This window comes from Pipistrellus hanaki (genome assembly GCF_964339955.1).
Source record: "Pipistrellus hanaki genome assembly, chromosome: 19".
Taxonomy (NCBI): Eukaryota; Metazoa; Chordata; class Mammalia; order Chiroptera; family Vespertilionidae; genus Pipistrellus; species Pipistrellus hanaki.
In genome coordinates this window covers 13,401,352-13,416,342 of record NC_140521.1, presented here as the reverse complement: position 1 = coordinate 13,416,342, position 14,991 = coordinate 13,401,352, and the positions used below count along the sequence as shown (strand labels likewise).

Genomic DNA, 14,991 nt, shown 5'->3' with positions numbered 1-14,991 from the left:
ATCCCACAGCCTGGGTTTGAGTCCTGCTCTGCTGTCGAGTCCCTGGGTGCCCTTCAGCCAGCAATTTAACATCGCCCGGCCTCACTGTTTCCGTCTGCGAAATGGAAAGAACCACATCTACCGCCCAGGGAAGCTGCCGGGCTGGAGAGCAGAGGCACAGCTCTGCCAATGTGTCTGAAGCATCGCGAATTCTACATTCTACACAGACGATGGGGGTGGCTGCTCTTGCAAATGGACAATGAATGCTTCCATTCTGCATGACTCAAGTGCATGAGCCCTGATAACGAACAGTAGAAAGAACAACTGTTCTAGCTGGGTCCCCTCTACGACCAGAGACTATTTCATAAAGGGGCTTCAGGCTGCTATAGATGAAACGTTAAAAACAAGTCTTACTTCGTGGGCACAAATAACCTTTAGAGCGTGCAATCATTTTCAAGAGACAAGCTGGGGGTACGGGGGGTAGGTGGGGGGAGTGATTGGGCCGGTGCAAGTCAAAAGGCATTCTACTTTGATAAGAGCATTGAAGAAGCATTCATAGACATCACCTCCTGAACTTCTTTCCTTTGTGCCCGGTGCCAGCACCTGCCCTGTGTGAAGCATGTGTGTGTGCGCGCGCACACACACACACACACACACACACACACACACACGCAGCTGGTGCTTCAGAGGGATTCGGTTTGTGTGGGGGCTCTGTGTGTCTCTTCATTTGAACATCACGGAGCCAGGATTGCACTGTGTGTCCCCTTTATTTTTCCCCTTTAGTATTTTAAGAACTAAAGGTAGGGATGAGAGAAAAGCAGGAGCGAGGAGGTGGGGAGGCGATTGAATTGGGGAGGATATAGAGGCCTGATTAGCTTTGTCTTGCTAATGCACTTTGCATTGTGGCTGAGGTCTGACCACCTCAGGAGGGGGAGGCGACACAGCAGCATGACAGCTCAAGTGGGAAGCGTTCCTGGGGACAAAAGATGCACCTGCAAAGCGCAGCCCTAATCGTCTCAGGAGGCCCGGGCCGACGCAGGGAGATAAGTGCCGGCAGCACCTGAATGCGATCTGGCAGCACAGCGGGCACTCGCCAGGATGCTGCCGCTCATGCAGCTCATTCATGTCAGGAGAGGGTCGCTGCTCCCTCTCCTGTGAGCTGCTCCTGAGATGCCTGAATGAGCCCGTGGCCTTACAGATGCACTCCCTGCACACAAAAGGATCAGGGACTGCAACTCGCAGGTAGGGGGTGGGGGGCTGAAAGCTAAGACCCCCCCGGGGGAGCAATGTGGTGGCTATTAATCCAGTTCAGCTCCGACAAACCGGCTTCCAAACCAAAATCTGTCGTGAGACCCAGAGTCTCATTAGCCTCAGCCTGTGGGGCTGGAGGGACTTTGAGGGATCTCCTTATTCCTTTCCTCCCTCCGTCTCTCTTTCTCTCCCCCTCTCTCCCTCACTCCCTCACTCCTCTTTTCCCCTCTCCCTCCAGGCCTTCCTCTCCCTTTCTCTTCTTTCCTTCCCTCCTTCCAAGAAGTGGGTGCCTGTCTGCAAGGGAAAGGAAGTTCCGTAATTGAAACAGATGGGAGCAGCGTGGCTCTGGTTGGAGGCAAAGCCCTCCCTCTGTGGCCCCAAGTCCTGCCTACGGAGCCACAGCTGGAGAGGCTGGGCTCGACTGGAGCTGACTTCGTAGTCCAGCCCCTTCACTTGCTGGGAAACTAAGGCTCAGGGGAGGAAGGGGTTTCTCCAAAGTAGGCCGAAAGTGCCCTGACCACCAAGCCAGGGTGTTACTCTAATACATTTTCTCTCCCCTTTAAAAAAAAAATACGTTTTTATTGATTTTTTAGAGAGAGAGGAAGGGAGAGGGAGAGAAGATAGAAACATTGGGGATAGAGAAACATAAATCGGCTGCCTCCTGCCCTCCCTCTATCAGGGATGGAGCCCACAAGCCGGGCTTCTGCCCTGACCAGGAATCGAACCAGCGACCTCTACGATGTTTGGGATGATGCTGAACCAAGCCAGCTGGGCTACATTCTCTCTCTTATTGAGATGATCAACATGGTATTAAATAGGCCATCAAGTACAATGTGGCTTGCGCTGCAAGAATGTCTGGCGAAATGAAATAAATTGATTTGGAAAGGAAAACAGTAGCATAAATAAGACCGGCCCAGGTTGGGGTAAGGGAGAAGGAAGCAAGTGAAAACCACAGAAGTTTACAATCAGGTCCATCATGTTGTATATTTTCTCCACTAATTTTTTTTTGGTCATCATCTGATTATAAATTATTAACAGGAAACACAAAGTCCTATGTGATCAAAGGTGTGGCCTTGGCCAAGACACCCAGGCAGTGTGGGTGTCTGTGTCCTCCATAGCCCATGAGGATTCTGAACCAAATGCTCTCGAACTTTCTTCCATTAGAAGGACATTATCTTTCTCTGGAATATTATACTGTGTTACTCTAAATGCAACCAACACTAAAATCTTCTGCCTTCATTCTATATAATGGCAGATGTGCAACTAAAGAGAAAGTAGTGAAGGAGAGAGCAAGGTAGAGAGAATGTCTGTCATGCTTCCATTCATTCTTTTTTAAAAATATATATTTTATTGATTTTTTTTTTTTTACAGAGTCCCCACATAAGAATCCTCTCTTCCAAGGAATTTTTCTTTTGCCTTGGGTGGATTTTTCTCATTCACATTTTTTTCTCTCTCCCTCAGATCATTCTATCCACTTGTTTAAAAGCCTAGAATCTAGCACAGTATCTGGAGCAATAAACCTTTACCATATTGTTTCAGAAATAAAGATGCTAAGAAATGCTATTGTCATCTTTGCTAAAATTGTCACTGGCAAACATTGTTTGCAAAGTCTGTTTTCTTTCTCCCTTAACCAAACCAAACCAAACCAAACCAACTAGACTAAATCCTCAAATCACCACTTCGGAATTGCGAAAATTTGTTCTCAAAACTTTGAAATGTAGCATTGCAAGCATCCCCACGATCTTTATTTCATTATCCCGGCAGGGAAAACCCAATTTTCAGCTTGGAAAGCGAGCCATATCCATGTCATTCGATGACCAAACATTTTCTTTTGTGGGGTCACAACTTTTGAGTCATATCTTTATGATATTATGACACAACATTTAGAAAGCTTGTGGTATTTTTCCCCCCAACCAGTGGCACAAGCAGGATAAGCTCTCGCATCTTGTCTCTCTTGTCTCGTGTGTGAGAAAGCTGTGTGAAACCAGAGGGCTGTGCACAGACCTGAGACCCCCACCCATCTCAGCAGCACGGAACCGAGGAACAGTCTAGGTCCACGAGGGAACAGACTTACCTTCTTTGACACTCAGCCGTGGGGACTGGTCTGTGTGGGAGGGGGTGTTATAGGCCAACAGTGAACCTGAAAGGCAAAAGCAAAAGCAGGTTAGAACCCAGACTCGGTCCTGCAAAGAAGAGTAGGAGGTGACATGCGAAGGGACTGAGTGGGAGGGACAGAGACAGAGAGACGGGATGGGGAACTGAGTCCTTGGGAGAAAGAAAAAGTCACTGGGATCCACCCTGGGGACTGTCACAGCTTCCTGGGTCAGGGTCAGAGCGGGTGAGGACAGAACGATTGCCGGTGGGATACACACACACACACACATGCCCTCCCAGCAGCCTTCATGCTTCAGAGCTCCTCGGGGCCATGCCACGTCATGGCAGGAACACGGAGGACGGGGAATTGGAACACCAGGGCCCGTCCCGGTTCTGCCCCTCACACCCCGTAAGCAGCTTTATATGTCTAGACCGTGATTTCTCATCAGCAAAATGATGGGCTTGATCTGCAGCCGGGGCTGGCATGCTTTGAGGCCGGCCGAGAGAGTCCAGGCCCCGCAGGCCTGAGGCACAGTCGCGGCCGCACATTCTTCTTTGTTTTTGTTTTGTTTTGTACACGGGCCAGAGTTGGCCAGTGCTGGCCGGCCGCTTGGGCCTTCCAAGCCCTGGAGGAGAGGTCTGAGCAGTTGCTTCCTGCTCCGATGGCCTCTGGGTTTCTGTGCAGGTCCGTTTGCTGGGGGGCCAGGCACTTGGATGCTCAGTCACTGAGCTGGGGGGGGCGGGGGAGGGAGGAGAGGAGAGACACACTAATTGTAACGCTCTCCTAATAATAACGTTGCCTCCTTTTGCATATGTCTAAGAGAAGACAACAACTAAATGACAGGCAAGATACTTTGGATTGTCTGTCCTCCCTGAGGGCTGACATACAATCTTTTAAAATGACACTGTAATGGGGACCTAGTCTGTATCGACACTAGTGCAGGCATTTTAAAGGCATAACAACTTGTGCCCCGGCTGGGTGGCTCCGTTGGTTGGAATGCCATCCCATACTATGAAAAAGTTGTGGGTTCGATCCCCGGTCAGGGCATATATGGGGAGCAACTGATGGATGTTCCTCTCCCGTTGATGTTTCCCTCCCTCTCCCTCCTCTCTCTCTCAAATCCATAAGCATGACCTCGGGCAAGGATAAAAAAAATAAAAGGAGATAGTTTTTGCTGTCATCCCTTTTTTCCTAAAACTGGTTGTTCCTCTGATTCAAGCACATTCCAGAGTTTTATTTTGTAAAATGTCAGCTTATTATTATTATTATTATTATTTTGCAAGTTTCCTGGAGATTTTCCTGGGGAAACTAAGGCGCTCCCCAGAGGGGCTGGAATCTGCTTTCACAGGGATACGAGAGCTTGACAAGTCTTCCACCACAGCCCTCCCTGCTCCTGGGCTGAGCTGCCTGGCTCGGGTGCCAGGGCTCCGGGCAGGGACCGGGCTGGCAGACACTCCTATTTTTAGTCTTCAGCCAGGGCAGGGAGGTGAGTGGAGCTGCTGCCTCGCCCAGCTGTGGGCGTTCGGTTGCGTGCCGCCCAGAAAATGTGTGCCCTGCCCAGCCAGACGCCGAGGGATAGAGTTTTTGAAAAATCATCCATCTGCCTAGAACCTCTGACTCCTGGCCTGGGCGGCTTCTTTCTGGCTCTGAAATCCTTTCAGACAAGAAAGAGGAGGGCGGAGGTGGTGACAGAGTATGGCCACGTGGTCACCGGCTTAGTAAGGAGACGGTCACACACATGCAAATTCCATGAACCAGGTGCCTTTGGTTATTCCTTTCTCAGAAATATTAGAGACCACGTGAGGCTGGGGCAACCTCATCCTAATATAGATGTTATGCAAATCAGGCTTTAAAATTAGAGCCCCCTCCCTCATGCCCTAGTCAGTTTGGCTCAATGGATAGAGTGTCAGCCTGTAGACTGAAGGGTCCTAGGTTAGATCAAGGGAATATGCCTTGGTCATGGGCTCAATCCCGTCTCTGAAATCAATAAAAATATCTCTCTATATAAAAGCCTACAAGACCATTATGACCAGAGGACCAGATGGCCAGCCAATAGCTATGACACTCAATGCAGCAGCTACACCCTGGTGGTCAGTGTGCTCCCATAGCCAACCTCCCATGGTCCCTCTCCCAGGCTGGCTTCTATCAGCCCTGATCGCTGGCCTGGCCAAGATACCCCACCTGTGCACAAATTCGTGCACCAAGCCTCTAGTATTTTAATAAAACTAGAGCCCTTTTTGCCACTTGGTAGCCTTGTGATCCATCAGTGTAGCTCATAAGCCATGGGCTCCTCATTTATAAAATGGGCTAACAATAACACCTAGTGTGGCACTGTGAGGACCAAATAAGACGATATATATAAACTGTTCCGAAAGTCCTTGGATCATAATATGTGTTCAATCGATGCTAACTATCATCATGGCTGTTTGTGTATCCCCTTTCCCACAGACACCACGATTACATACAATAAAGCCATTATCAAAGGGTTTATGAGCATGATCCTGGCCTCTGGAATCAGAGTTACAAATGGGTTCTCCTGCAAGAAGAAATGGGAAGGCTGGGGAGTGTGGGGGCGATCAACCAAAGAATGTATGCACGCATATAAGCACACCAATGGACACAAGACACTGGGGGAAGGGGGTGGGATGAGGGCATGCGACAAGGGGTAGGGGAGGCTGGGGGAAGGTCAATGGGGGGAAAAAGGAGATATATGTATACTATATGCAATACTTGAAACAATAAAATAAAATTTAAAAAAAGAAGGAAGCTAAAACCGGTTTGACTCAGTGGATAGAGTGTCGGCCTGCGGACTGAAAAGTCCCGGGTTCAATTCCTGTCAAGGGCATGTACCTTGGTTGCAGGCACATCCCCAATAGGCTGTGTGCAAGAGGCAGCTAATCGATGTTTTTCTCTCATCAATGTTTCTAACTCTCTATCCCTCTCTTTTCCTCTCTGTAAAAAGTCAATAAAATATATTTTTAAAAAATAAAAATAAAAAAAGAAGGAATAATCCCTCATGCCTGAAAGCGGGTAAAGACATGGAACCAAACGTCCCAGGGGAATCAGAAAACGTCTCAGGAGTGAGACCAAGAATGTCTGCCTCTCTGTCCCCGACATTCCCTCCCTCCATCACTCCTCCCCAGGCTGAAACCTCACGGCTGGAGCAAATAAAGAAAAATGATGGTCTCGGAGGAGCACGCTGCCTGAGTCATTAGTGCAGATTTAGCTAAGAGCACGGAGCTTAGATAAACCGCATTTATTAAATTTCCCCCCTGGGGTGAGAGCCCTGGTTTGGGCACACGAGAATTCCACAGGAAACTCCCAGAAAGCCAGAGAAAGGGTCTTTTGACCTCCGCAAAGCTCGCATGAAATACATCTTTCACGGTGACCTAGGGAACGGGTTTTGCCCTCAAGACTGTTCCTGGGTCAAGTTTCACTCCTAGAAGGAGGGGCTGCCTTCTTGGGGGGCGGGTATCTGCCCCCACCGCCAGGGACCAGCACCCCCTTCCTTCTCCATCCTCATTCTCTCCTCCGGCTATGGAGGGTGGCACCGCACACGCTGGTGTTAAGGGAACTTGTTCCGATGGGAGGAGGTCCTCCCCGAGCCTGGCCTCCCGCTCTGTGACTGTGGATTTCTTTCTCCTGCTCTGAGGCTCCTTCTGCGTGAGGCTAATGTCCACTGAGAGCGCCCCCCCGCCTGTCTTTCCCGATGCCCCTCCTCAGAGTAAACGGGCTGAGATGAGGGGGAGGCAGCCAAGTCATCAAACGCTCACTGTGGCAAGCACTTTCTCTCTGTTCTCTCACTTAACCCTTACCCTTACCCGTATCACATGATCCCCTTTCACTGCTGAGGAAACCAACATTCAGAGAAGTCAAGTCACTTGGCCAGGGTCACACAGCCAGAAAGCCCAGCCCGGGGGCAAGGACCCCATTCGGGTCCAGCAGAGCCTGCAGGCTGAACTGAAGAGATACACCGCTCACGAATGGGGGTGGAAGTCAACACGGTGCTAACCTTTAGGGAGAATGGGGTGATGATGGAGAGAGGGCACGGGGGGCGGGGGGGGGGGGGCTGCTAGTCTACCCTTTGCCCTGGGGGCATTTAAACGAGCATGTGGGTTCACCTTGTGATAACCCCTTGAATGGCACAGTCATGAGCTCCACACCCCTCTGTACGTTTCGCGTCCATGATGACAATTGGCGTGCTTCTTTGTCTCGTATTCCTGTGTGCGTACCGGCCTGTGTGTCTGTCTATTTAGTGGGGGCCCCGAGAAGCATGAAGTGGCTGCTGTTGAGAATGCAATGGCCTTCCCAGTGTGACAACAGAATCACAAAAAATCCGTGTCCACTTGGGATCCATCCTGGAGCCGGTATTTGGGGCCTGAACAAAGATGGGAAGGAGCGGAGCGGCGCTTTGCAGGTGTGGGGCAGAGCCCGACAATGGGGCTTTCTTCCGCTCTGTGCTGCCCCCCCCCCCCCCAAGGGGCTCTTCATCGGGGACACCTGGCGCAGGAGCAACAACGGGGTCCCAGTGCCAAAGCCTTTGTCTCCTGCCTATTGAAGCCGGGGCTCCCTTTTCTCTGCGTCGAGTCAATGGCTCGGATGGGGAGGGCCGAGGGCAGAGGGGAGGAGGGGCTGTCCAGGGGAACCTGGCCTTTTGTTCTGAGGGGACCCTGTCCTTTCCCGGTCGGACCCGGGCCTGCCAGGGATAATACTTCACCGGCTTAATGGCCCGGGCCCATCACCTTTGGCCCGACTGTCTGAGCTGCCGGTGGGAATGCCACAATACGCGAAATGTGTTTCCCATTAAGTCTAAATTAAAAACGAGAATCAAGACAGATACCCACGCTGTGGCCTCCCTGTCACACAACATATTTCATCCCTCATGCCGCGCCTACTGAAAAACACAGCTTCCTAGCTCCGCGGTAGTGGCTCAGTGGTTGAGCGCCGACCTATGAACCCGGTCAGGGCATGTGCCTGAGTTTCGCGCTCGATTCCCCATGTGGGGCGTGCAGGAGGCAGCTGATCTCTCTCGTCATTGATGCTTCTATCTCTCTCCCTCTCTCTTCCTCTCTGAAATCAATAAAAATATATTAAAAATAAATAAATAAAAACCGTTTCTTAGAAATGTTCACAGGCCAGACCCAGTTATACCTATGGAACCCAACTTATTTTATAAAATGATAAAAGTCTCTTTCTTCTGCCCAGGGTGCCCCACCCAGGACCTTTTGGGCTCCCAGAAACCCCAAACTCCCCCCAGTGGCCCCACTTTTGAACTGCCAGCTGGGGAACTGGCTCTCACTTCCTTTGAGGTCCCGCCCAATCTCATTTCCCGCAGCCAGGGCTGTAAATAAGGCCCCTGCCAAGCGGGCTGTGCCCGGAGAGATACGGTGGGACCGCCAGGTGGGTCCTGAGTGGGCACCGCGGGGAGGAGAGAAGGACACGGTTAGTGTGGTGAAGGGTTTGGCTTAATCTGCCTCATTCCAGGAGGCCACAGGCGAGTTTTCGGAAAGCATTTATCTCTTGGGACAAATAAAAACTGAACAGGCTGTGGGGAAAGTGGTCTGGCTCTCTCCATGGCAGGCCCAATGGAGGAGGTTGATTCCAGACACAGGGAAGGGAAGATGATGTGGTGCAGGTTAGCATGAGGTCTGCGGACCCCTCTCCACACAGGTGGGGGGAAGGGGAGCTGTGGACCCGGCCTCAGCCCAGGACTTAAGAGGCCTGGGTCTCAGACACCAGCTGCTCTCCACTAGCTGCCTGCCTTTGACCAATTCCTGAACCTCAGTTGCCTTTGCTTTAAAATGGGGATTGTAAGTAGCCTGTGTGGTGTCCACAAGGGGGCGTCATGTCCACGTACACTAGTGAATGACACCTGGGGAGGTGCACACCTGAGCCCAGGGAGGTCTGGAATGATCCTAAGTGCTCTGTGCACCCTCCCCAGCCCACCATTCACCTCCCCCTTAAGAGTGAGCAGTGTCACAGCGGGACCAGGGTGTGGCCACTCTGTGGGAACAGCCTACCAGCCCAGGCCTGAGGGACAGGCACCTGCAGGCAGGCCGGATAAATGCAAGCGAGCTGGGCTATCAGACAGGGGGCGGAGGGGCTTGGTATTGCTATTTGTTCTCCACCCTGGACAATTCATTTAAAATGTGGTGCTTACTTTTATTTATTTTTAAAAATATATATTTGTATTGATTTCAGAGAGGAAGGGAGAGGGAGAAACGGACAGAAACATCAATGATAAGAGAGAATCATTGATCAGCTGCCTTCTGCACGCCCCACACAGGGTATCGAGCCTGCAACCATGGCAGGTGCTCTGACCGGGAATCGAACCGTGACCTCCTGGTTTATAGGTCGATGCTTAATCACTGATCCATGTCAGCCTGGATTTAGTGCTTACTTTTAAAGCTTCCCTCTCAGACAACCAGAAAGACTACTCAGGCACCTTTTAGAACGTGTAAATGTGATGCCAGGGTTTTGTATCCTCTAAGGCACATGTGTCAAACACAAGGCCCGCGGGCCAAATCCAGCCCGCCAGGCCTTGCAATGTGGCCCGCACCGCGCTGTAATCACTGCACTCCGCTGTCAGTTTATGACATTGTCAGTTTATGACTGTTCAGTAAACCATTCGGCCCGCGATTTAGGCTGGATTTTAGATTTTGGCCCCTTCTCTAATTGAGTTCGACACCCCTACTCTAAGGCTAAGGTTTCCTTTTGCTATGAAAGTCTGGGAAGGTCAGACTGCGAGGAAGCACAGCTAGTTGGAAGCCCCTGACTCAAAGCTCAGGTCTGAGTCTCTGCTGACTCCTTAGCCCACAGCACTTCCTCCTTTTGTGCGGAGACGCTCAGCTATTTCCCTTCCACTTCTTACCCAAGTGCAGACGTTTCAACCCCGTGCCCTCCTCAACAGAAGGACAGGTGACCCGGCCCCAGCCACCAGCATCCCTTCCTCCTGCCTCTGCTCAGTGGCCCGGCCTCTTCCCCCAAAGCGCCGGCCTCCCTGTCTGAGCACAAAAACATCCCCTGGAAGTCCATCTGCAAAACCAATACAGTGTTTGAGGACATGCTGGTGGACACCAGGGGGTTCCCAGCTGTCCAGGTAGCAGACGGCCACCAGCCACGTGACCTCCTGCCATGGCTTAGCAGGCCAACCACCACCGGGGGCCACAGTGTCCCAGAAGCTAGAGCCTGAAGGTAGACAGCAATGAAAACGAAGCATGAATCAAAGCTGCCTTCCAGGCCAGCAGGCCACTGTAAGCCTAGGTTCCTCCAAAGGCCTGCAGACTGGGCCAGTCCTATGCCGGGCGAGCCTGTATGAGCCTCGATATGGGCATTTTGGTTTTGGCTTTGGCAGACAGCTGTGGTTTTTCTATCAAGACACAGAACCATTTCCATTGAGCTGTTTCACTCCACACTGTACCACATGTATGCTTTGTTCCATCTCCTCTCCACTCCGGACACGTGTTCCACTAATAATCTCCTTTCTGGAAACTTCATTTTCTTTTTATGACTTTGGGGCATCTTCCTTCACGTCCACACATACTCTTACAGAATAAAGGAGCCCGGCCAGTGTGGCTTGGTGGTTGAGCATCTACCTATGACCCTGGATGTCACAGTTCGGTTCCCGGTCAGGGCATATGCCAGGACTGTGGGCTCGATCTGCAGTGTGGGGTGTGCAGGAGGCAGCCAATCAATGATACTCTCTCATCATTGATGCTTCTGTCTCTCTGAAATCAATAAAAATATACATTTAAAAAAAAAAAAGGAAAAAGACGCCAACCATACTCTTCCTTGCCTGCTACCAGTACCCCCCAAATAGCACACTCTCTGGCCGCCACTTCGTCGTCGCCTGCCCTCCCCTTCGCTCACGCTATTATCTGCTCTCTGTCAGTAGCCAGCCTGCTCAGTGGCTGCCAATGGCCAGCTCACCACATTCCTGGCCCTTCGGAACAGATGTTGATCTTACTTCAGGGCCTGTGGCTTGGGTCCCTCTGTGACAGGGCGTCTGAGTAGAGTAGGAATCTGGGTTGTTTACGGACCTGCCAGAAAGCGGGATCTGGGGCTCACATGGCATGAATGGGCCTTCCCCACATCAACTCAGGATGTGTTTGGATATTTCCCCAACAAGGGCATCGTTCTGGAGACCAGAATCACTGGGCCCATGCTGCTTTGGTCCATCTCCGCTCCCACAAAGTGGGGGGGAAAGGGGTCTGTGAGCCCTGGCCTCCTGCCAACGGAAGTGGGGAGAAGCACACAGGCAGGCTCGGCCAGTCCTTTCCCTTTACTGGTCTCTGCGTCTCATGCCCACTCCCACCGCTGCCCGGCCTAGCTAGCATCATTCGTTGCAGGGTTCTGTGCAAAGACCTTATTATTATTATAATTTTTAAAAAATCTATAAACACTGAAGTGCTGGGAAATAGAGATGTTAGAAAACGCTCCTTCTCCGAGGATTGGAAAAAGCTGGGTGGAACGTTGCCCCCTTTCTGGAAATGGCTGGGCCTCGCGCTGACCTCCTGCTGCCGCAAGACTCAGACATGAGGTCATGGCTCTGGTGGTAACATATACGGCGTCACCCCCACTCCCCACCGGATGCCAGACGCCTCGGAGGGGTGACCGAGGAGCCCAGGGGCACCGGGGGAAACTCCCGGAGGCACTTTTCACACGTTCAATGTTGGCAGCCAGCGAGTGTTGCCCAGATCCACGAGGCACACTGCTGCCCAACAAGACAGAGAGTGAAGACCTGCTGGACAGCGCAGAGCAGATGAAGAACCCACCGCCCCAGGGCCCAGGAGACAACAAAGGCCCTGTCCAAGGATCTCAGCTTCGATGGAGCTTGAGAATCATCAAATCCTTTCCCTCCAAACCTTAGCACCTTTGAGATTCCCAGCTGTCCCGGCCACTGATAGCAAATGCTGTCTGTGGAGGCAGCCCGTCTGTCCCTGGGCAGGGCCAGCTGGGAGACAGCTTTCTCGTAGGACGAGCCCACATCTGTTTATCTGTAGCGTCAACTCCCGATATCAGTACTGTCCTTTAGGCCACAGAATAGCTCTTTCATCCTTGGGGCCATTGGTAGACCACCCGGCCTGGACTTCCGGTGAAGAGTTAAGGCCAAGGTCAGTGGTCAGCAAACCGCGGCTCCTGAGCCACATGCGGCTTGAGAGCCGCGGTTTGCTGCTCTGTTGACTAAATAGAGTTTGCCGACCACTGCCTTAGGGAAAAAAAACACTTTAAAAAACATTTTAATAATGTACTGAAGTCAAACCTTCTGGGTAAGGGTAATGACTTAGCAGTGGTCGGCAAACTCATTAGTCAACATTGCTGACCACTGGCCAAGGTTATTAACTGGCCTCAAAGAATTCTGGGTACAGCGCATATCAAATGACATTTGTATGGAATTGTTGGTGCTAGTGAAACCCCATCGTGAAGAAATCCTACGGGCAACTGCATGCTCTCTCTGTAAACTCTCCCAGAGCAGACTGGCTGTGCCAGGCTTCACCCACCTATGGCACCTGTCCCCTCCCTGCTTAGTAAGGAAGGGGTGTAGGTGGCACCCCTGAAGGTGGGGTTAAGAGGCTCCGGAGTGACCCCAAAGATAAGAGGAACTGAATGTGTATAGGTTCAAATCCTTAAATCCTAAATCCGTGGATCTAGACTTACTGTGGGAACCCTAAATCATGGCTCAGGACAACAAGAGCCAGGCATCCGGGTATTTGTCATTATGGGGCTAGGTATTTCTGGGAAGGGGTTCTTGTGGGACGTGTGTGGCCAGCCTCAGGCAGACCCTCTGGGCCACAGCTCCCTACTTGTTCTCCGTTCCTCATTTTACTCCCCTTTGCCACCCCAGGCCTGGGTCAGGCCTCTCGCAGGGTCTGCCGGAGCCCACGGGACCCTGGTAACCTCACGGCCCAAACCCGCAGCTCCTACAGGTTCGGCCCAACGTACACCAAAGGCAGGGGACACAGCTTCCTTCCCCGGGTTGGCTCACTGGGAAGCCAGTCTGGTTGGGAGCGGGCCAGGCAAAGGTCTCTCCTAGCACTAGGGACCTGGGCTGCACCCTCTGGGGTGGGGGTGGGGGTGGGGGATGACACCCTCCCCTGAAGGAGACAGGGACAGGCACTTACTTTCCCTGAGGTAACTGAGGTGTGACAACAGCACTTCCGTGTTGTAGAGGGAGGTGGCTCGGAGGAAGTCCTCCTTGTTCATTTTGCACAGTTCCTTGCCGTCCATGTTCTGGAAAAAGGCCGTGTCGATCTCCATCAGGCCGTACTCCTTGATGGCCCACTCCAGCCACTGCCGCACGTGCTCCTGCGTCCACAGCGTGGGGTCTGCAGAGGACAAGGCCCGTCAGCCGGGGCTTCACCGAGCCTGGGCAGCCTCCCTCGGTCTTCCTCCCTCCTTCCTTCCCCTTCTCTCTCTCTCTGTCTCTCTCCTCTCCAATCTCCCTTTCCCGTTCCCCCACTCTCTCTCTCTCTTCCCACCCCCTACCCTCACTGGGAACGTGGGTTCCCTCCCAGATGGTCCTCCCAGAACTGCATCTGGTCCGGAGCATCTGGCGCTGCCTGAACCACTTAGCACGCCGAGGAGGTTCTCAGATGCCTCACTCCACATCCTGACAGGACACTCTTTAAAACTCTGGGAAGTCCATTGAAGCCTTTGCCTTTAGAAATGGTGGCATCCAAGTGAAAATAAACACAGTTCCAGCGACCAGGGCCCAGCGTCTTCGGCAAGGGAAACCAGCTGCCTCTGGAGAACGCTGATTTCATGGAAGAACATGAGCTCTCAGATGCTACAGAGAGAACACATCTGTGCACGCAGATGGCGAACCCTGGGGTGTTAGCCCTTAACATGGACCAGCCTGCGCTTTCTCTCTTTGGAGACATCTGTGCTCAAATCTCTACCAGATCATCCTGCAAATGTCTTTCGGGTATTTAAGTCCGCAAAGATGAGAAACCTTTAGCCCTTTCGGGGACCGTAATAATGTAAGGACTGAGGCTGCCTCCATGTAGGCCCCTCATGACTTCTCAACCAGAAATGTCGGGGGGAAGGGCAGGGGGTGAGGACGGGGGTGCACTCTGAGTGCTGGTGGGGAGTCCAGCAGGTCCCATTGATAGAGGCCCTTCGTGCTTACCACCTAGCACAGTCTGGAAGCCATCTTTTTCCTTGGCAACCGATTAATAGTGAGTCCTAAGCACTTTACACATGCTCATCAAAGAAGAAAATGACACGGCCCTGGAACTCATGAAAGACCTGTCCCCACGAAGCATTCAGGCAGGAATGCACAGAGTTAAGCAACAGGTTTTATGGTGGTAGCTGAAGCAACCGGAAGAGGAGGACATTAGTGTAAGCATGGAGTCAGGGAAGGCCCTGGAGGAGGAGGGAGATGGGGCACTGCATGTCAGCTGTCAGCTGCAGCTTCTACTGGGCCTCTTTGATGGGCAGGCTTATTTGGACCTGCCCAATGAAACTTCCCATCATGCCCAGCAGGCTGGCCTGGAGGAAGCCATGGTGTCTGAGGGTCATGGCTAAAGACAGAGCCAGAGGTAAAGCAGGGAAGTCAATCCATAGCTAGTGAGTTCATTATACTACCGGTAGTATAAAGTGCTTTAAAAATCCCTTGATATGAATTTACACCGTTTTCATTATTACTGCCAGAGTTACCTTGGCCC

General features: G+C 51.9%; 1 protein-coding gene across 2 annotated transcripts in view; it reads right to left on the bottom strand.

Moving 5' to 3' along the window:
• FLI1 (Fli-1 proto-oncogene, ETS transcription factor) overlaps positions 1–14,991 on the bottom strand; it is a 111,037-nt gene that overhangs the window by 23,131 nt on the left and 72,915 nt on the right. For both annotated transcript variants that reach the window (XM_084867293.1, XM_084867294.1), the window contains exons 4-5: positions 13,447–13,650; positions 3,305–3,370 (exon numbers count right to left, since the gene is read on the bottom strand). In XM_084867293.1, the coding sequence (XP_084723419.1) occupies positions 3,305–3,370; positions 13,447–13,650 (270 nt within the window). The remainder of the gene's footprint in view (positions 1–3,304; positions 3,371–13,446; positions 13,651–14,991) is intronic.